This window comes from Pholcus phalangioides, unplaced genomic scaffold, assembly GCF_987345545.1.
Source record: "Pholcus phalangioides strain wild (caught in Gottingen) unplaced genomic scaffold, Ppha-v1.0 ptg000027l_1, whole genome shotgun sequence".
In the NCBI taxonomy this organism is placed as follows: domain Eukaryota; kingdom Metazoa; phylum Arthropoda; class Arachnida; order Araneae; family Pholcidae; genus Pholcus; species Pholcus phalangioides.
The window spans coordinates 9131204-9154599 of record NW_028301617.1 but is presented as its reverse complement, the minus strand read 5'-3'; the positions used below and the strand labels follow the sequence as shown (position 1 = coordinate 9154599).

At 41.6% G+C, this 23396-nt stretch overlaps 1 protein-coding gene and 1 non-coding gene across 2 annotated transcripts in view; both read right to left on the bottom strand.

The window, feature by feature from the left end:
* The window catches only part of LOC149068368 (guanine nucleotide exchange factor DBS-like), a 142163-nt gene that overhangs the window by 99185 nt on the left and 19582 nt on the right, over positions 1-23396 (bottom strand). Inside the window, exon 2 of the mRNA XM_089251436.1 lies at positions 15363-16285. Within this exon, the coding sequence (XP_089107562.1) occupies positions 15363-15774 (412 nt within the window). The 5' untranslated portion in view covers positions 15775-16285. The remainder of the gene's footprint in view (positions 1-15362; positions 16286-23396) is intronic.
* Positions 20214-20287, bottom strand: TRNAS-GGA (transfer RNA serine (anticodon GGA)). Its single transcript has one exon. It is a non-coding gene; the product is annotated as a tRNA-Ser (tRNA).

Here is a 23396-nt window from a genome sequence, read left to right as displayed (position 1 = left end):
AACAGACTAGCTATAATATCCGGGTTGTCTTCAAATACTGGGAGAACTGAAAAAGTGGCAAAACATTATAAAAGATAAACTATTATAAAATGGCGGGATTAAAGAAGTGACAAACCATTGTAAAGGTCTGAAACGCATTGTTAGGAAAACACGGCAAACAAAGTAAACATTCCGAAAATCATTGTTGAGGCCCAAGAATCATTGTTGCCCGACAATTTCTTGGCCAATTTCGGGCATATGCCCAGCACTCAAGAACTTTTAAAGTATCCTATATATCGTTCAAGTCGGGCCCCGTTTGGTACGTATGCAAAATTTGGCGATGATAGATCTAAAACACACACACACAAAATCAATTTTAAAAATAGATAAAGTTCAATTTTAGAGCCAATATACACATGATAACACACCAATATCGGCACCAAAGCAGCTGGAATACATGGTGGGAAATAAATTGAGAAAGTAAATTAACTGCACGCTAAGAGAAATCAACAGTAATGAAATTTCAAATTGAAGAGTTGAATATTCAAAGCCATCTCTGGATTCTTCATCGGGGGGGGGGGGGGGGGGAGGGTGGGGAGGGAGGGGGGGAGGCATGGCCCCCACATCCTGGACTAGGGCCCCTAGGCTGGAATCTTTTGCGGGGCCCCCCCCCGACCAGACTTTCGCGGGCCCTTTTATGATGGATTTATAGCGTTAAAAAACAAAAATAATGAAAATCGTCCCGGGCCCCAGGGCTGGAGCCTTGCTAGCCCACCCCTTATGGGGGCTATGGGGGGAGGAGGGGCCCGAAACCAGCCGAACTGCAAAATTTCTCCGATATTAATTAGGCTAAGGGGCCGTTCAAGTATTACGTCAGCAAATTTTTAGCCATTTTTGATACACCTCGATACACCTTGATACGTTCGTACCAGCGCCACCTATCGGCTGTTTTTCGAGTCCCCCCCACCCCCCGTGACGTGTAGCGAACCCTGCAAATCGTCGTTTTTTTTTTGTTTTTTTTAAATTTCGGTCATTTTTTCCGGTTTTTAAGAATTTTTTAAGTTCCTACGGACTTTTCCGCCCACCCTGTAAGTGAAAAACCACGTGTAAAAATCACTTATCAACGAAAGCACCGGAATTCAAATATTGCCTCGGATATGGAGGTTGGAGAAAGAAGCAGGGAAATCGTTGCCAGCTATACTTTCCTTAGAGTTGTTTCCTCTTTAGCGCTTTTAAATAATCTTCAGTGTTATTGAAAAAATTTTAATTCCGCCGAGTTGAGAGAAAAAGTAAAATTTTTTTGCAAAATTTTTCTTCTCTAATATTGGAGTTACAATTTGCCAAAGAATTGACCTGAAAAGGAGATGTGGCATTTTACTGGCGAGAGCCATTGGTCCTAGAGAGAGCCATACTTCCAATTAGAAAAAGTTTCCTAATAACGTATAGTGCTCAGATATATCATTCAAGTTTTAAGGGGTTGTATATTTATTAAAATAAAAATAAAAGTTAACTTTCTATACCGTCCCCGTGTGACCAAAAAAACCAGTTAGAAGATCTAATGCCAATATATATATATAATCCGCGTTTCTCTAGGTGCAGTATTCGCTGAGATATTCGAATTCGAAAAACGGAACATGGTTGGAAAAAAAAAAAAAACAGCAACACAAATACAGGAAAGCCGTTTTACTTTTCAAGTTTAATGCTGCTTTTTTCCTCAACTTCCCTCCATTTTTTCGAATTCGAATACCTGCACTTAGAAACGTGGCCTCAGAATAGACGGGCAACAACTTTCTAATTGTTTTTTGGGGCACGCGGAGAATGTATAAAAAAGTAGATTTTTAAAAAAAAATTTAAATAACTATACAACAATTTGAAAAATGAATGACATATCTAAGTACTATACTTCGAATCATTTTTCTAATTGGAAGTACGCCCCTAGGAAGTGATTGGAAGTATGACTCTAAGAAGTGGGTGGAAGTATGCCTCTGGAAGTGATTGGAAGTATGACTTTAGGAAGTGATTGGAAGTATGCCTCTGGAAGTGATTGGAAGTATGACTTTAGGAAGTGATTGGAAGTATGCCTCTGGAAGTGATTGGAAGTATGACTTTAGGAAGTGATTGGAAGTATGCCTCTGGAAGTGATTGGAAGTAAGACTCTAGGAATTGGGTGGAAGTATGACTCTAGGAAGTGATGTAAGTATGCCTCTGGAAGTGATTGGAAGTATGACTCTAGCAAGTGATTGCAAGTATGCCTCTTTCTCTCTAGGAAGTGAATGCAAGTATGCCTCTCTCTCTCTCTCTCTCTCTCGGAAGTGATTGCAAGTATGCCTCTCTCTCTCTCTCTCGGAAGTGATTGCAAGTATGTCTCTCTCTCTCTCTAGGAAGTGATTGCAAGTATGTCTCTCTCTCTCTCTAGGAAGTGATTGCAAGTATGCCTCTCTCTCTCTCTCTAGGAAGTGATTGCAAGTATGCATCTCTCTCTCTCTCTCTAGGAAGTGATTGCAAGTATGCCTCTCTTTCTCTCTCTCTCTCTCTAGGAAGTGATTGCAAGTATGTCTCTCTCTCTCTCTAGGAAGTGATTGCAAGTATGTCTCTCTCTCTCTCTAGGAAGTGATTGCAAGTATGTCTCTCTCTCTCTCTAGGAAGTGATTGCAAGTATGCCTCTCTCTCTAGGAAGGGATTGCAAGTATACCTCCTTCATATCAGATGAGAATCTAGAACTCATTTCAGATTCGATGAGAATCCAGAATTAATGAAATGAATTATTTCAAAATTAACCGAAGGAATAATTTCGAAGTGAACTGAAATAATAATCTCAGAGATACGGAAGGAATCACGGGAGAAAAATAATTTGAGTAAGGAAGATATAACATAGAATTGAAGGAGGGGGGGGGGAGGGATAAATTCAGAATTTCAGAACAGATGGAAATTCAGAATTTCGCAATGTAAAATGAAAAATTAAGAATTAAAGAGTGAATCGCGAAAACGGATGAGAGATTTCACAGAATTAATTCCAGTATTAGCGAGAAAAATAATTTCAGGATGGACGAACTTATTACGAATTAATTTGAGAATGAATGAGAATTAAAAATTATTTATAGATTAATGTCAGAATGAACGAGAATTCAGAACTAATGCAGAAGAAGATTTCAGAATTAACGGAACAAGTAACTTCGGAATTGGCGAAAAAAAAGAAATTGATTTTGTGACGGTTGGTGAGGTGTATACGAAGCGACGAACATGAAGCATTCCTTTATTTTGCATTCACCTGCGAAACACACAACCCTTCGTCATGAAGGCTAAAATCGAACTCCTCGAGAATGTCTTCGTCTCTCGATACAACTTAAATCTCACGTGTCTCGTGAATAATAGTATTCCTTACTGTACATCCTTGTTAACAGCTTGCCTGTTACAATTTCAGAATATAACGTTGGGTAAAATCATTTTAGATTCACCAAAAACGCAATTTTAGAAAAAGTGAGAATCTATATATATAAAATTGATTTTCTGTGTGTGTGTGTGTTCTCTATACAAATCTACAATTTTAGATCGATCGTCGCCAAATTTTGCATAGATACCAAATGTGACCCGACTTGAACGATAGGCTAGTTTAAAATTTCGTCAGCCCAGGGCAAATGCCCCAAATGGGCAAAAAACTGTCCGGCAACAATGGTTTTTGGACCTCAACAATCACTTTCCGAACGTTTACTTTGGTTACCGTGGTTCCCTAGCAATGCGTTTCAGACGTGTATATGCCTTTACAACGGTTTGTCACTTCTTTAATCCTGTTAGTATATGTATAATAGTTTATGCCTTTATAATGGTTTGCCACATTTTCAATATACTCTCAGTAATGAGGCTTTTTGAATAGACGTCATAATCATCATCAGCATCGCTTTGAAAGTCAGGAAAAGGGTGATCCTCATAGAAATCAGTGCTAAAATTGTCGATTTTACTGTAGAAATGCGGAAATTAGTGGGATTTTCCGCCCCATCAATAATTTTAAAAATTGTATTGAATTCTCAATTTTTGAAATATTCAGTTCGCTTAGAGATATACGAAGCCCAGGAGATTAAATACGAATTAATTAGCCAAACCTATACTTTTGAGTTGGATATTCGAGCAATATCATTGATTTCATTTATATCTTCTCAAGTATGAAAATTAATGTCTCCATGTTGTCCCTTTTGATATTTATTTGCATAAATTCATGTGGGTTAGGATATTTTAAAATTAGTTATGAGCCCGTGAAAAGTGCATCGAAAAAATTCCACAGCTTTAACTAAGGATTTTTGGAAGCTGGAACAGACAGATGGATAACTTGAAGTTCAGTGGTGGGGGGACCAAAATACCTAGCGCCCCTTAAAAAAAGAAAAATATATATTCATTTCTACGTTTCTGTGTAAACCTATATTTGTTTATTTCGCGCAGGTCGCCATATTGGTTAACTTGGACACGGTTTGTACGGTCCTCAAGAAAAAGAGAGGGAGATATCACGTGATCCAAAAAAGCCTCATTGAAGAAATCCCGGGCAGCGCCGGGTATTATAGCTAGTTCAGAATAAAATTATTTTAAATTAATTTCAGAGAGAAGGAAAGTTCAAAATTTATAATTTCAGAATGGATGAAGATTCAGCGCTGGCGAAGAAATAAGCTCAGATTTTACGAAAAATCCAACACTTTTTAAGGATGAAAATCCTAATTTGCGATGGATAAATGTTCCGAACCAAAAAAATAATTTCAGAATTAATAAAATTCTTAAAAAATCCATAGGGCCCATCTGTTTGACTCAGCCCCACCGGCTAACGCATAATTCCTAGCATAGCAATTCAAATACAGGGTCTTTATAAATAAAGTTCCACTTTAATTAAAGCTTAAATACATAAGCTCACCACCAGCGGGGAATGGTGCTGTATGCAATATTGTTAAACGAAATAAGACACGAAGACATCGGTTTTAAAATGTCTTTAATCGTTTCTAAAACGTGTTACAAAGCATGTTCAATGTGGAGTCCACCATTTTCCTGAAAGCAAGTTAAATCGCATTTTACTGTCTTCTCAACAGTAGCTCTCGGCATATCAGGAGGAATGTTACGGACTTGTCGGTGCTTAGGCGTACGCAGAATTTTCTCGGGGGGGGGGGGGGGTGTTTCAGATTTCTTTTTTCCTTCTGAGGGGAAGGGGTTTACTTTTTTCCCTCCAAAATAACACTATAGTCGAATCCCGTTTAACGAATACCGATATAGCGAAAATCTCGTTTTAACGAACACTTTGTTAATCCCCCCAGATAAGCTAACATAGGAACAATGCATAAAGTTGGAATTTGTTATGGGGAATGGGATAAGTGTCTTGTAAGGGTGGCAATTATTATTATTAGTATTTTGAAAGTGATGATTTTGTAATACCACTTGTACACCTACACTCTCACACATAAAATTCCACATGAAAAACACTACACATAATTATTAATTATTGTTAGAGATTATTATTATTATCTTTTTTATATAGGTACATATATCCCACGGAAGTGGTGGAATGTGAAACATCTTTGTCTTGGATCAAATCCACACACACACTCATGTATCCCTTAATTTTCCCCGCTAAGGTATGTAATTCTTCGCCGTAGAACACCTTTCAAATTAATTAATTGGCTTAATTGGCGCCGGGTGTAGTACGACCACGGACAACAATTGAAACCCTAACTTTCGGCGTTTCAATTTGTTCCTCAACACAAGAGTGACATCATTAGATAGGACTTTTTTTTGTCGGTACATAAATTCAAAAATGCAAGCCAATCGACCGGGGATCTCAACCGAAATTCAATAGTTTGGAATTCTTTTATATTAAGTTAAACGTGTTGGATTGTGCTTTCCAGTGATATTTTGCTCGCCGCTGTGGTGGTCGAGTGGTCATAGTGACGGACTCGCATCGCGGGGACCCGGGTTCGAGCCCCACCGTCACCACAGTGGTGGTCGGCTGAAGTTGGTTTTCTGTGGTTCCCAACTTCGAGGCGCAAATGCGAGCCGATCTCCCCGTTAAAAAGTCTCGCCACCGAGAGCAACAGTCCTACAAACAGTACAAATATTCAGTCACTACACATCACTCACTTCACTTCTGAGATATAGATGGCAGCACTGAAAAATCATACACAACACTATATACGCCCTCAGACAGTTAGGTACACGCACTTACACTTCCGGCACAACTCACTTGGTAGTAAATTGCCTATGGCAATAGACCTGAGTTGTGCTCGGTTCGAAAGAAAAAAGAAAAGAAAAGATATTTTGCTCTCTCTCTCTCTCTCTCTCTCCCTCCTCCCCCCTCGACCCCTCTTCTCCTTCCGGAATGACTCATACCCCGAACCTGCACCGGTGGTGACGGGTTTTTCGCGGGCTTTTGGGCCGAAAAAGAGGGAGAATACAGCCGTCGTCACGATCACGTGAGATGCGGCCACCTATGAGAATCCAGGAAGAACTCGGACGAAGAGAGAGCTACGGAGGGCATATATGCCCCACGGAAAGGGGTCTCAAGGCTTTTTTCCTGAGTTTTTGCAGGAAGGGAGCAAGGACGGGCTCTCGACTTACTGCGTGGCGCACTTACTGAGAAGCTGGTCCGTCATCACAACGTCTCATCAAATATCGTAATCATCCGACCTGCAGAACTCTTCGATGCCCCTTCAGATGCCGCGTGTCCGTCTGAGAAGCGGGTTTGTCAGTGCCTCATCACTTCGATCTAGTTTCGCCCGGCGAACCGTCCGTCAGTGCAATGTCATTCCCCGGATTTCAGAGACTGACACTGTCGTAAACGTAAGTAGATCCTATGATCTATCCTCCTTGGGTCCTTTACAGATATTTCTATCATTCCCCGAAAACACCTCCCTTGTTATCTTAAGGTCTCTCTCGCGATATGATTGATTTTAAATCAAGGCCTTCCCCCCCCCCCCCCCCATAACATACTTAACTGCTCACGCCCCAAATTTTTCATGTCGACAAAGGTGATGGGGGTGTTCTACCCAATAATTGATGTTAATTTTATCTCACGGGGATACCCATTAAATTCTCTGAATAATGTTTTACTGTTATTAAAATGTCTGGATTAAATTTCCTCAGTGTGGACTTGACTCTTTGTGTCCAGTGTTTATTGAGATCTATAGTTGATAATGATGAATGTCGGACTCTGGGTTGTACCACCTCTTTCATTTTGGTAGGGAAAATTTCCCCTTCTCTTCACGGCCGCGCCTAGTACGAAGTCTTAAATAAAATAAATGAGGAATAGGTTAAATATAAATTAAAAATAACACTACGTAACAAATTTCTTTATAACGAAATTTCGTTGCAACGAAGTGATTTCTCCGGTCTCTTGGAGTTCGTTATAACGGGATTCGACTGTATAATCTTGACTCAAGGGGGATTAGAATCCCCCCCCCCACACCTGCATGCGCCAATGTGTCGGTGTATCGCATTTTTCCGATTCCGCCAAATTGTTCATGTTATCATCACGAGCAGTGGCTTTGAGGTAACCCCGTAGCCAGAAGTCACAGGGGTTGAGGTTTGGTGATCGGGGTGGCCAGGAAATGGGAGAAGCGTCGGCTTATAATCCGGCCACCCGTGAAATGGTGCTGGAGTAACTGTTTGACACATGTACAAATGTGACGTGGAGAGAGAACTCCGTGCTGCATAAAAATCGTAGCGTCTAAAATTTCGTTGAACAATATTGCATATGGTGCCATTCCCCCGTTGGCAGCGAGTTTTTGGACTTCTTTTTTTGCGGGAAATTGAATCCCATGACCTCCTGTAAACCATCGCCAAGTTTGATAACATTTTGCCCTGTAGTTTTCCTTTTATGGCCATTTCAAAGTGGAACTTTAATTATCCCGAACCATCCTTGGTCTGTTGAGGTACCACAATGCGGTGATCGCATTACATACCCTCCCTAGGAACTTTAATTACAAAGTACCTGTATATTCGAATCCTCGCTAAGCAATAGACAATTTGCTGAATCAACTTGAGCATGTCTATTCATCTTGAGCATGAAAAGTAACCCTAGCGTGAACTATTGATCGCGTTTTGACACCAGTTATTGTAAAAAATGTATCCGTGTCCAAACTTTCAGAAATAAAATTACAAATTGATGTCCAAATACGAGTGCAAAATCAATTGTTTTCCAATCCAAAATAATAATAATAGTAATAATTCCTTGCATGGCAGACCAATCAGAAATGCATCACCAGTAAAAATTCGAGATGGCGCCAGCTTGTTTTTAATCGGACGGACAAATTTTTAGGATAGAATTTTCATGCATTCAAATTATTGGACTAGCAAACCGAATAATTAAATAAAATCCTTGCAGATGATGATGATGATGATGACCCCCTAAGGATGCTGAAACATCAATCACGTGGACGCTTAATCCTCGCGACCAGAAACGCCATTAGAATGTTGTTGGTGCACAATAAAAACACTTTGGCGCCTTCCAGTAAGTGCACCATTCAATCTTGTCTACAAGTTGAACGACCATGCTAATTAAATGGTCGGGAATGGTGGTTACCCCTGATGGGATTGGCGGAGTGATCAATAAAAGTGTTGACGAACATATAAAGTTTTTTTTGTTTTTTCCTCCCATTCTCTTTCACGAAACGGTTTCAGCGCCAAAAATCGCGCCAAATCAAAGAGTAAGAAATACGGATTGCAGTCATGGTTTGGGGTTAAAACCTTTTTTTTTTATGTGTGTGTGAGGCGGGGGTGGATTTATTTGATCGAAACTTACTTGGACTTTTTAACATGTCCATAGAGACATTTTTGTGTCAGCTGGCATGAATGCAAAACTATATGCGCAGGGTTGTTGTGATGCGGAATCGCACAGGGTAAGTGCTTGCTCGCGGTTGACGTTGTTCTGGTTATTGTTCGAGGTTTCTGAATTTCTTTCGGAATAAAGAGGATTCTCGTTTCTGGGAAGAATAGCCATTGTGTGTGTGTGTGTGTGCTTTGTTCACAGAAACAATTTTGTATTTCAGTGACATGGCATTGAAGAGTTTTTATAAATAGTTTTACGTTTTGAAATTTTTTGGCTCTATAGAGCAAGGGCCTTGGCGCATGGCCCGCGGGCCATGTTTGACCTTCGCAGCTTTTTGTCGTGGCCCGCTAATCATTTTCGGAAAATGGTTGAAAACATTGAAAAACGATTAATTCTAGAATTAATGAAAGGAATTGATGAAAGAAATAATTTCGGAGTTAATGAGAGAAAATAATTTCGGAATCAGAAAAATAAAAAAATATAGAATTAATGGAAGAGATAATTTTAAAATCGATGAAAAAGGTAATTTCAGCATTACTGAAGTAATAATTCCAAAATAATTGAAAACGATAATTCCACAATCAAAGTAAGAGATAATTCCAAAATTAATGAAAGAAAAAATTCTAGAATTAATGAAAGAAATAATTTCAGCATTGATGAAAGTGATAATTCCAAAATTAATGAAAGAGATAATTCCAAAATTAATGAAAGAGATAATTCCGAAATTAATGAAAGAGATAATTCCAAAATTAATGAAAGAGATAATTCCAAAATTAATGAAAGAGATAATTCCAGAATTAATGATATATAGAGTTAATGAGAGAAAATAATTTCGAAATTGATGGAAGAAATAATTTCGGAATTGATGAGAAATAATTTCGGAATTGATGAAAAATAATTAGAAAGTTTTCGAAACAAATAATCTCAGAATTAGTGAGAAAAACAATATTTATAGACAACGAGGGAACAAAATTTCGTAAATTCTGTGATAGAAATTATTTCATTGTCAATAAAATAATAATTGCATAATTATTGAAAGAAATAATTTCAGGATTACCGAAATAAATAATTAAAGATTCATTTAAAATGATTTCTGATTAAAATCAATTTCAGAGTTAATTGATTTTGACAATAATTGATGAAAACTTTTTTCAGAATTGGTGAAAGAAATTATTTCCCTAATTATTTTAATTGGTGAATTATTTACTGAACACTTATAATTTACCAGTTTTTAACAGAACTAATCAAAATTGATAATTCATAGCATAAATATAATTTCAGAATTATTAAAAGTCTTCAATTACTTTTGTTCCTGTTTAACTCGGGGCGCATTGGCCCCTTCCATTGAGATGTCACTAAATCACATGAGTTGGTGGCCCGCGGGCTCCGTGGGAAGTTTCAATTTTGCCCGCGCTGTCTGAAAGGGTCGAAGACCCTGTGTGTGATCTACGACAGTGCTTCTCAAAACCTTTGGAAGCCCGTACCTGTTTCATTTATTTTTGTGAGTAGAAAAGGCCCGGGCAAACACACACGAGTAAAGGAAAATTAATGAGGGGGGGGGGAGAAAACGGGTCAGTTACACTCGCGGCGGCCCGGTATGAATGATGCCAGGGCCTGGTTGGTTGGGAAAAACTGATTTACACAATACTTATATTATATAAATATTGGATTTAGCGGCCCTCCCCCAATATTTCCAATTACTTTCGCCTATGAGTTTTCGCAATTACAGGTCACTTAAGCGGCCCGTGATAAAGTTTCACATCACCCGCGTGACCCGCGGCACATTTACAAATGTTTACGTCATCAACCACCCTTTTTAAAAATATCACATATTCTTAATGGCATCTTACTCGGTGCGCCGAAAACGAGAAAAACCTTTTGATAGTTTGTGGGCACCTGAACTAACATTATTCCTATTGAGAAGTCCCCTACAGAGGCCACTTTAGCGATCTCTAAATGTTTCACGGATCCTTCAAGTGCTCGGGAAATGCGTCTGGGCCGCTTAAGTGCTCTGGTAATGTGTCCGGGCTGCTTAAGGGCTCTGAAATTGTGCTACGCATCACTCAAGTGATCCGTAATTATATTACGCGGATCACTTAAATAATCTGAGAATGTGCCGCGGGTAACTTGAGTGATGTATAACCGCACTGGGGGGCCACTTAAGTGTTCTAAAACTATGTCACATGTCACTCAAGGGATCTCTAAATGTGTCACGGATCGCTTGAGTGTTCTGGAACTGTGTCCCGGGTCATTTAAGTGATCTGAAAAAAAAAATGTGCCACGAGCCGATTAAATGCTCTAGAATTTTACCACGGGTCACTTAAGCGATCTGCAAATGTGCGGGGCGCGGTAGCCCAGGTCGATGAGATTTGGCCTAAAGTACCAAAGGATGTTAAGAGGTGTCGCGAGTGCGATACCCGGTTCGTCCTCGTCAGAAAAACTTTCAGGGGCACAACAGAAACGATGACATGACCGCAGCAAAAAATGGCTACCGCAGGGAGTCCCCCCCCCCCCCCATCGAGGGGTTAGCGCACCAACCTCTCGATGAGTATAAAAAACACAAGCCTGCCGTTCGGAATCGGAAATAAATTGTCTGGCCCGGTCTAATTAGCCCTCGTGTGCAGAAAATGACCGTGATGCGACAAAAATGATCGAATGTAAATGTGCCGCTTAGTTCATTTTCACAAAATTTGGTTTGAGGAGGGCAGGCCGCATCAGATTGCCCCCAGGACCAGGCCCGTCATTTGGGGGAGGGGTCAGGTTGGGGCCGTTAGGATTTAGAGGGGCAGAGCTGATGACGAAATTTTGGGGGGGGGCCAGAGTTTTGCTGAATTTTTCTGACATGGGGGGGGGGAATAAAACTTTTCTGACGTAATACTTGAACGGCAGTAAAACCTCGGTAAGTCGTCACACCGGTTAAATCATCATTTTCGTTCGGTCTCATCTGGCTTCCATAGATAACAATGTTATTAAAACATCGGTTACTCGTCACTATGGAAAAGTTTGAGATAGAGGAAACAGTTTATTTCTACGGCGTCCTTTTCGAAGAAAAAGCTTAAGATAAAACAACACTCCTATGTGTTCGAAAGTGACCATAAATGCCTTATACAGTCAAACCTCGTTAACGAGTCACGCTTGGCAGAGTGGCAAAAATGTGACTTAGTAAGGCGGTGAGTGATTCGTTAAACGGAGTCAGCCATAGCTGTGTCAATCCCTACCTGAGGACGATTGGGACTTCCAGAAAAGTGGCCCGGTAAGCAGAGTGACTTGTTAACCGGGTGACAGACTAACGAGGTTTGATTGTACACCAAAACGGAACAGCTCAGACACACAAAGAAAGTGATACCGAGGAAGTTCATTTTCCGACAAAAAAGACAGAAGTTCTTGAAGCGTTAAGGACTGTTCGAGCTGGAGCTGATTCTCGCGTGGGTGCCCTCATTATTTTTTGGGGGGGGGGGGCTTCAAATTTTATCAAAATATCTCTGTTGATAGAGTAGACAGTTTTTTTTTTCTCCAAATGAGGCCAGGGCCGTCTTAAGAGCATCATGGCCCCCCCCCCGGGCCAAATGCTTATGTCTGAGGCCCTACCAGGCAAATTTTCGAAAATCTTAACCAGATCCCATTTTTGTGAGGCCCCCGGGGCGTGCCCGGGTGGGCCCATGCCTTAAGACGGCACTGGCTGAGGCTCTCTAATGTCTGCTTTGCCCTGCCCAGGGATCACCCAAATCAAATTTTAGCCCTCCTGTTCGAGATTACTTAAAACAAATACTGGTATACGTCGTAAGTTTTTACTAGTGTACTTAACCATAATAAAGTATGATACAGCATAGGCGTACGTAGAATTTTCTCGGGGGGCGGAGGGTTCAGATTTTTTTCCTCCTGAGGGGGGGGGGTCAAGTTTTTTCCTGCAAAGTAACACTATAATATTGGCTCAGGGGGAGGGGGTTAGAACCCCAAACCCCCCCCCCTTTGCGTACGCCAATGTAATACAGTATGTTGAATATTTAAGGCTTAAAAAGAGTTCAACAATTCACTGCCGGAAAATTCACTGACAACAGTTCGATGAGAGTCAGAAAGCGAGGGAGTGAGCGATTGAGTTACTGAGTCAGTGAGCGAGGGACTGACTGAGTGAGTGAGTGAGTGAATGAGCTACTGAGTGGATGAGTGACCCAGTGAGTGAGTGAACTACTGAGTGAATGAGTGACTTAGTGAGGGAGTGAGCTACTGAGTGGATGAGTGACCCAGTGAGGGAGTGAGCTACTGAGTGGATGAGTGACCCAGTGAATAAGTTTTAATTTATTTAATAATAGATTTTTTAATCATTTGTGACACTACTAAGTTAAAACTAATTCACTCACTCACTAGGTCATTCGCTCAATCACTTAATCACTCACTCACTCACATACTCACTAGATCACTCACATACTCACTAAATCACTCACATATTCACAAGGTTACTCACTCACATACTCACTAGATCACTCACTCACATACTCACTAGATCACTCACTCACATACTCACTAGGTCACTCACTCATTCAATTACTAGGTCACTTACTCACATACTCAGTAGGTCACTCACTCACATGCTCATTAGGTCACTCACTCACTCTTCTCACACTGACTCAGTAACTGAATCGCTCACTCCCACGCTAACTGACTCGCATCGAACTGTTGTCGGTGAATTTTCCGGACACGGGTTGAATCAAGAGTATGTTAAGGTTCCCTATTAATGCAAGCGAGAGTTCTTTGGAATGGGGAATAAGAATCTTGAAATATCTTCTGAATGTTTGCAAGATTTCTTGTCTTGCAACAATACGCAATCAAAGGCTTCGGAGATACGCCTAAAAGATTTCGAGAATCTTATATATAGATATGAAAGTATGTGTATATGTTCTTTATACAAATCTACAGTTTTAGGCCGATCGTCGCCAGATTTTGCATATAATTACAAAACAGGACCGGGAATGAACCGTAGGCTACTTTAAAAGTTCGTCAGAGCTGGGAAAATTCCCGAAATGGGCGAAAAACTGTCGGGCAACAATGGTTTTCGGGCCTCAACAATCACTTTCGGAACGTTTACTTTGGTTACCGTGGTACCGTGGTTCCTAACAATGCGTTTCAGACGTGGATATGTCTTTACAATGCTTAGTCGCATATTGTACATGCCTTTTGTTTGTCACTTCTTCAATGCTGCCATTGTAACAGTTTAATCCTTTATAATGGTGTGTCACTTTTCCAATCCTCCCAGTAATTGAAGAAAACCCGGGAAGAGCGCCGGGTATTTCTGCTAGCCTATATACAGGGTGTCCTGTAAGTGCTAATGCGGCCTTCATCTCATCAACCGCCCATCGTAGAGGTGTAGTTTCCATTTAAAAAAATGCTTAAAAGGCGTTTGAATAATATTCGCTGCACAAGCTGGACATATGACGTCACTAACAACAGAGGACAACAACAACTACGACGACAAAGTTGGGAATAAAACTGTTCAACGCCAGCTGATGCTCCAACTCAATGCTTGCCTCAAATCATCAACACTCTGGCACGAAGTTAAAAAATTATCATTATCCACCAACATGCGAGTTCAACTGAAAAATGACACAGCACTGCTATCATTTTCACGTCAGTTGAACAAACTTGGCAATGGGAGAATTCCCATAGACCCAAGCACTGGACTGATTACGTTCCCAAATGGATTTTGCCAGTTGTTAAACTCAGTTGAAGAACTTGCAGACAAAGTCTTCCTAAACATTCAACAAAATCACCAAAACCATGAGTGGCGTTGTGAGAGAGCGATTACTGCACCGAAAAATGACAGTGTGAACAAGATCAACGAAAAAAAACCCTAAAAATTATTCCGGGAGACTCCACATCTTACAAATCGGTTGACACTGTCACAGACACAGGACAGACATTTCTCTATCCTGCAGAATTTCTGTACTCTTTGGATATTCCGGGTGTGCCACCACACAACTTGACCCTCAAAGTCGGAGCACCTATAATGCTTATAAGAAATTTGGAGACACCGAGACACTCTGCAATGGCAGCAGACTCTGCGTGAAGAAACTGCACAATTACATCATCGAAGCAACGATTCTAACTGGATGTGCCAAAGGAGAAGACGTCTTCATTCCACGTATCCCAATTATCACTGAAGAAACGCCATTCACTTTCAAGCGATTACAGTAACCGATTCGTTTAGCTTTTGCCATGGCAATCAACAAAGCGAAAGGCCAGTCGTTAGCAGTGGCAGGTATCAACCTACTTGAGCCCTGTTTTTCACACGGGCAGCTTTGCGACGCCTGTTGATAATCCCAAAAATTTGCACATCTACACACCAGATGGAAAAACGAAAAATATTGTGTATCCACTAGCGATTGCCTGAAGTTTTTAATTAAAATGTTTACAAATAAAAGTAATTTTTTCTTAATTTATGCAGAAATATTTTTGATTAAGATATAATTTCTTAATAAGCTATACATATATACATTTCTTACGGGGCTGGCAACATCGCCGGGTATTCAGCTAGTGCGGAATAAAAGGCATCATCTTGTATTAATAAACAGAAGTGGAGACATATCTCGAGACTTACCGTTGTCACTGTTGCCACCAGCCTCTTCGCAAGAGTACGATTCCGAGCAAGTCGAATTCCTGCTGGATGACGGATAGTTACCGCCAATGTTATTACGCAGATGGTAATCGACCGCGCCGGTATCGTCCGACAGCGTCCACTGCTGGGCGACGTAGAACGCCGATTCCCTCTGGTGGTTGTGCTGTTGGTGGTGGTGTTGATGATGGTGATGATGCTGGAGATTTTGATGATGGTGGTGGTGGTGATGGTGCGATGTGGTTGTGGCGTTGTTCGTCGTCGTCGCAGCCGTCGTTTGCTGAACGTAGGGCTCCGTGTACAAGTTGCTTATGAGTACCGATCCGTTGCGCTTGAAGTTCTCGACGAAGCTCTCGATCTGAGCTTCGATTTGGTTGTGGTAGTACATCAGAGGCATTTTCGCTACGTCTTCAGGAAGATCATTGACAAGGAAAAAATGAATTTGATGATCGCTATCATCGACGCATCTAGTTACAGTCTTCACGGGGATCCAACTAACCGCTGATGCGCCATCTGCTATTTTATATCATTGAAAATCAAAGCAACGGGCGTCACATTGCCGGGATCACTTTTCAAAACGGTAGGATCACCGCTATTCAATCTCTATGGTTTGTCTATGATACTGTTCATGGGTTGGTTCCTGACGTTACCGACTAAATGTTGAAGCGATCCGTTAAATACGCAAGTCATCGTGGTCAACCAAGGCGTAGGCACCCGGTGCTACATCCAAGAAAGAAATGACGTTCCGTTTGCGATCTTGCACGAACATCTAAAAGGTTCCAGTTGGTGCAGATCCATGGTGCTTTCTATGGGTTAGGAATGACTGATGGAGAGGACAGGAACCATTGACTAAAGGGTGGTTCAGACTTGTGTCGTTGAGCAGATCATATAGGTGGTGACGAGGCTCTCTGAAATGTGGAAAATTAAAGCATTTTTAAATGATAAATCTGGGAATTCAAGTTCATTTACTGAAAAGAAATATACGCATTTAATATCAGTATCATTAGAGGATCTTATGGTGATCAGGGGATGAATAACTTTTCCATGATTGTACCTGTTTTACATCTTTTCTGCGACAGAATGGTATGAAGTGGTGATTGATAGGTTGTTTGTCGCACTTGTACAGGACAGTTAGAAAAAGATTGTTCAAACTTTATGAAGGAAATGCTCGATAGGCCTGTTCTGTCCGAAAGTGGTCGGTCGCCAATATCTCCATCGCTACTGCGAGACATTATGGGTTGTGCAGTTGCTGTCTTATGCCATTATTGTACCATGAAATGGGGTTGCACGGGTGCATACACTTATTTCTTATTTTAGATGTCGCCATAGCCACCGTAAATGAAATAGAGATGATTTCAAGTCCAGCCGCCACAGTGTCTCCATGATTGAAAATGGTGCCCAGATCTCTCCCGCCTGCTTTTATCATAACCTGTGTTATAAATGTTTTTCGTTGTAAGTGGAAAACCGCTTTAAACGGGAAACTCCGATGAATATATGGGTATGATGGCCACGATAAGACAACGAAAATGAGCCGTACTATGCGATAAAATGCACTAAGAGGGGAACGTTTTAGGCAGAATCCACTGCAATTCATGAAAAGACTTCGCAACGCACGTGCCCCAACTTTACGTACGACGCGACGTGTAGTCAAGTAAATAAGGTACATCCGACAATATTATCCCCTCCATATATATCTGAGGGCTACTACTTTACCGCACACCAAGACCGTCGTGAGACTGGTTAGTTTTACTACTACTGTTGATAGGCCGGGTTCTCCGGATTGATACAGTAGGGGTGAGGGTTCAGCTTGGTGCACGTTCTGCACTAAGCCCTGGGGTCAGCGGCTTTAGCTCTGTAGCTATAGCTAAAAACCACACGACGCACATCAAGACGGTTGGCACCACCCCTCGAATCAGACTCTCGCCGGCTCACGATTCGAGGATTTATTTCCCGTCTCGCCCGTTGGTCTTATTGAGTACTGAGCGGAACGGCGCAGCACCTCCTAGAGATAGAAGGCCTCCGCAGTCTGCTTGTGACGTCAGTCAGTAAGTAGTCCATTTTCCCTCAGAATATTCAGGGGAAAAAAAAATTCCCTGCTCGTGCCAGTATCATCGTTGTGAGGAAAAGAAATGATCGGGCTCAGAATTGACGATTTCTATGTCCCACTATGCTATACATGTGAGCCAATCAGTCGTAAATTCATTGCCAAAATAAGAAGAAACGAAATAGGATGCTGTGTTTCAAAATGTGGCAAACTTGCTAGAGGTAGTCTGAATGACGTTTATGGCAAACACTGCAGAGGTCTTCTATCTCTAGGAGGTGCTCGATGGCAATGCCTGTTCTACAATTTCCTGTATGGGATTGGTCAGGGGTGCATCAATGAGTTTACCGCACACCAACTCAGATCATATATCGCCATATGGCAATTTGCAACCAGTGGAGCTGGGTGGGAGATGAAAGCTCCATCCAATCAGTGGTCGCCCCAGAGTCGGTAGGTATAAGAACTTGTTCCTAGCGGCGTTCTATGCCCGGTTTCGAACCCATGGACCTTGATGGTAGTAACCTTCAAGGTTTCTGAAACATTTTTCATATTGTGTCCTGGTACAATCAACGAAAAACCTTAAATAGATAATTCCTAGATTGTTTGTAGAAAGACAAGGCATCTCGTAGAGGACTTAAAAGCAGAATAATGCGGCGGATAATCGGATAACTTACAATTCTTTCAAGAAAGTAGTTCACTGTGTGGTTTTATCCCACAAGTTTACACAATTCTCGGAAAAAATAGCAACCCCATGAAAGGGTAACAACACCTTCCCAATTTACACGGACTTTTTCCTGATTTTGGTTTACTTCCTTGGAAATTAATGACCGAGAAGTTTTTTTTCCCCCTCCACAGAATAGACTGACTCTCTCTCCCTCTTCCACCAATAAGTAATTACCAAGGGTCTTTTCATCAAGAATATCCATGGTCTTGATTATTTGGCGGGGCTGCCGCCCACGTCATTGTTTCGGATGTCATTAACCCCCTTGACAATGATTACGGATCGGTGAACAATGAACTTGAGATTTAAAAAAAAAAAATACAAAAATGTCTTTAGAACTATCATTTTATGTCTATGGCCGGGATTACACTATCAAAGTTTATAAAAGATCTCTTTTTTTTTTATAAAACTTGAAAAATTCAACCAATAAGCGCAATGGTTAAATTGGAGCAAATGCAACCGGTGATCTTATTGGTTGAATTTTTTCGAGTTTTATGAAAGAGCTTTCACAAAATTTTCTTTTATAGTGTAATAATCCTGGCCTTACAATTTCAGTTTTGTCCCGCCCGATGATTTTTCATTCACGAGGAATGGATGTGGCACACTCATGAGCGCACTTCTGTCTCCTTGCAATTGGGAGATACTCGGAGTTTTTTACCGAATACATCAAAATATCGACAAATTATCAGTCTCACAGGCAGGCACTAGAGTCATGCAGTGGTAAGATGCTCGTCGCTCATCTTCCACTATGAAGGCGTCATAGTGGAAGGTTGAATACGATCAAGGCCACATGGGTTCGAATGTGGGAAAGAACACAAGAAACACGTTATTTACCTACCGACACAGGGCAGCATCTCCTAGAGATAGAAGGCCTCTGCACTGGCTGCCATAAAAGTCATCCAGACTACCTAGCAAGTTTGCCACATTTTGAAACACAGCATCTATTTAGTTTCTTCTTATTTTGGCGTAGAATATTTCCTGATTGGCTCACAAATACCGCATAGGGATTGCATGTGGGGCATAGAAATCGACAATTCTTAGCCGGATCGTTTCTTTTGCTCAGAACGATGATACAAGCAGACTGCTGGGGCCTTCTATCTCTAGGAGGTGCTGGGGGGTCCAATCACTATGCGGTATTTGTGAGCCAATCAGGAAAGATTCTACGCCAAAATAAGAAGAAACGAAATAGGATGCCGCGTTTCAAAATGTGGCAAACTTGCCAGGTAGTCTGAATGACGTTTATGGCCAACAGTGCCGAGGCCTTCTATCTCTGCAAGGTGCTGGGCTGATGCAACACCTTCTGCAGCAGAACGCCTTCGCGCGAAGCTTTGACATCACTGAAGTCGTCCATTTCACCTGTAGATATTGGATATAGCAGTCCGACCTATGCGAAATCTTTACCCTTTTTTTGCAGTATATCCAATGACTGCAGGTGAGGTGGATGACTTTGACTTAAGCTACGTCACGAGCTTTGCGCGTAGGCTTTTTGCTACAGACGGTGTTGCATCAGCCCAGCAACTCCTAGAGATAGAAGGCAACTGCACCGATTGCCATAAACGTCATCCAGGCTACCTAGGAAGTTTGCCACATTTCGAAACACAGCATGCTATTTCGTTTGTTCTTATTTTGGCGTAGAATCTTCCTCATTGGCTCACAAATGCCGCATAGTGATTGGATGTGGGGGCTTAGAAATCGCCAATTCTGACCCCGATCATTTCTTTTCCCTCACAACGATTATACTGGAACGAACAGGGAATTTTTTTTGTCCCTGAATATATATTCTGAAGGGAAATGGACTACTTACTCACGTCACAAGCAGACTGCAGAGGCCTTCTACCTCTAGGAGGTGCTGGCCAGGGGTGACCACCGATACATAGAACCTTCATTTCCCACCCGACTCCTGGTTTGAAAATTGCTGTGTGGCGATATATGACCAGAGCTGGTGTGTGGTCAAGTAGTCTCACCTGTTGTGGTGGTCGAGTGGTCACAGAGACGGAATCTCAAAAAACGTAGCAGAGGTTGTTAAATGTTTTTAACAACTGACTGATGCGAAGATATATTTAGGAAACTCAACTGCCCCTGCGGGGAATCGAACCCACGTTCTTTCACTTTCCGGGTGAACGCCCTAGACCACTAGACTACAGAGGCAACGAATATTACAATCTTTTCTTGGAGCTCGTGTTCACTGAACGGAACTGTACATGGTCGGACAATTCAGGTCAAAGCGCAGAATGGCTGACGATGCCACCAGATGGCGACTTATCCGAGGATGGTGTCACAATCCGCTGTCCATAACAAAGGTTTTCAACAGCTGGCTGATGCGAAGATACATTTTGGTGGCATTGGCAGCAATTGTGAGCTTTGACCCGAGATCTGTAAAGATGCCCCGTTTAGTTCATGTTTACAAAATTAGGTATGAGGGGGGCAGGCCACATCAGATAATCCCCCAGGGTCACATTTGGTCCGCGGGCCGAAATGTGAAATGCCGAAAAATCAATTTATGAAAAAGAAATTTTGAGTTCTTCAAATGGCATTGAAATCAACAGAAATTCATTATAATAACACTTATGATCCCACCAATATGTGTTAGGAGGTAGGGGGGCGGAGCTGATGACGAAATTTTGCTGACGAGGGTGGGGGGGGGGGTCGGTCAGAGTTTTGCTGGCTTTTGCTGACGAGGGAGTAGAAAATGGTTACAAATTTGCTGACGTAATACTTGAACGGCCCCTTTTCTCAACGGAACACATTGTTAATTTCAATGCTATTTGAAGGGTAATCACCCACAATTTCCCTTAAAGAAATTCATTGCGACCCAACCTTTAAGCCATATATGACGAACCCTTGACCGCGTACCAAATGTGGCCCTGAAGGTTATATGATGTGGCTTGCCCCCCCCCCAAACGTAATTTTGTAAAAATGAACTAAGCGGCACATTTACAGATCGCTTAAATAACCCGTGGCACAATTCCAGAGCATTTAAGTGGCCCGTGGTGCATTTTCAGATGACTGAAGTAAGCCCGTGGCACATTCAAAGATCATTTAAGTAACCCGCGACACAGTTCCAGAACACTTACACGATCCGCGGCACCTTTAGAGATCCCTAGAGTGACATGTGACACAATTTTAGAGCACTTAAGCGGATCCCACACATGCGGTTCTACATCACTCAAGTTGTGCGCGGAACATTCCCAGATTACTTAAAGCGATCCGTGGCATAATTCTGTGGCGTTTGGTCAGAACATGATAACTCCAAAATCACATTTTTGAGATACAGTCGAATCCCGTTATAACGAACGCCAAGAGACCGGAAGAATCACTTCGTTATAACGAAATTTCGTTATAAAGGAATTCCATGTAACCTAGCATTGTTCCCATGTAAACTTATTTAAGGGATTAGAAAAGCGTTCGCTAAAACGAGATTTTCGCTATAACGGTATTCGTTAAAACGGGATTCGACTGTATAAGAATTTTCATTGTCTTTTAAAAATAAAGCATACGCACAAATACAAATGAAAATATCATACATCAGCATGTTGTTTAGCCGCACGCACGTATTTGTGCATTGTACCATCGATACTAACGCAATACTTGAATGACCCCTTATATGAAAACTATAGACGTCAAATATAGCTAAAAAATACAGCAACCCTAACTTAGACCTATTATCACGAGAAAACACACACATGCACACTAAAATAAAGCGAAAGCACACAAATGATTATGATAGAATAAAATACACTGCCCATGAAAAATTTATGGTTGACTTATCTAAGTATGGATAGCTTATGGCAGATCTCGATCTATCTTAATATGTTTGTCGGATTTTTCATTTCCAACTCATTAATTGCATTTAGAATTCACAACCTTCCCCCTCCCCCGTGGGTAAGCTATTCCCAACCCTATTTGATAAAAATTTCCGGCGACACCACAACTCAGAATAGTCCCTTACCAATCGATGTTTTTCCCATTCTTCCATTCAAACCAAGCATAACTCAGGTCTACCACCAGGGGAAATTTACTGCCCAGTGAGTTGCGCCGGAAGCCTAAGCGTGTGTACCTAACATTTAGTGCGTATCTAGTGTTGTGTCTGATTTTTTTCAGTGCTGCTACCTATATTTCAGAAGTGAAGTGTAATGTACCGTTTATTTTATATTTATATATTATATTATATAATATATGTTATGTTATATTTGTACCGTTTGTAATCCTGTTCTTCTCTGTGGCGAGACTTTTATCTAAGAGATCGGCTCGCAGTTGGGAACCACAGAAAATCAACTCAGCCGACCGCAGTGGGGTTTCAAACCCGGGACCTCGCGATGCGAGTCCGTTATCATGACCAACCGACCACCACAGCGGCACCAATCAATAGTGGTATCCTCTTATCATAGCAGTCGACTGACGGTGTAACTCGTGACCCATCCTATTTTCCCCGATGAGAATTTTGAACACTTCGATTATATCTCCTCGACACCTGCACTCTCTTCCAATGTAAACACATTCAAAAATTGTTTTTTGAATGTTGAACAATTGTTAACGTTTTGATTCTAGACTACCTCCCCGCCCCCCATTATTTCGTCATTAGCGAATTTGCCAACAATCCCATCGATGCCCTGATTGAGTGTATCGATAAGAAGTGAAAAAAGAACGGAACCAATGACACTTCCCAAAGGGACTCCACTTGTGACGGACGCCTGTCCAATCAGAGAGCTCACCACGTTCAGCATTCAGGAGTTTTAGCGATTTCTACTATCCCGTGCAGAAGGGTTAACCACGTTCTGGAATTCGGTGATAAAATGCTTCGTATCTCTGACATTTTAAGCAAGATTTAGTGCATAACTGACCGTGGTAGAGACCTAATGAAAAACAGAACCAAACAGACTCGAGAACACGCTGTATTTGAAACTTAATAATCTGCCGAATAGACTAGAGCCGTACAACATACCAGCCTCGAATGCTCCAACTCTAATGGCTCTCCCGAAAGCACATTCCAGCCGAGAGCGCCGCGCATATATTAGGAGCTTCTCTCCCGCCCCCGAAACATTATCGCAATTAATATTAAGTAACAACGGCCCATCGTTAATTGATTTCTCACGGAGTAATTAATGGACTGCCCTATTGTCTTCTGACATCAATTCCTCTCCCGCTGGCCACTTCCCGCGTCGTGGGTGGAGGAAGGATTGCACTAAAAATGGATTCCCCCCCCCCCCCTGCTCCCCACTCACCGCATTTTATGCATTTTAGTTCAGTTGGAATTTCG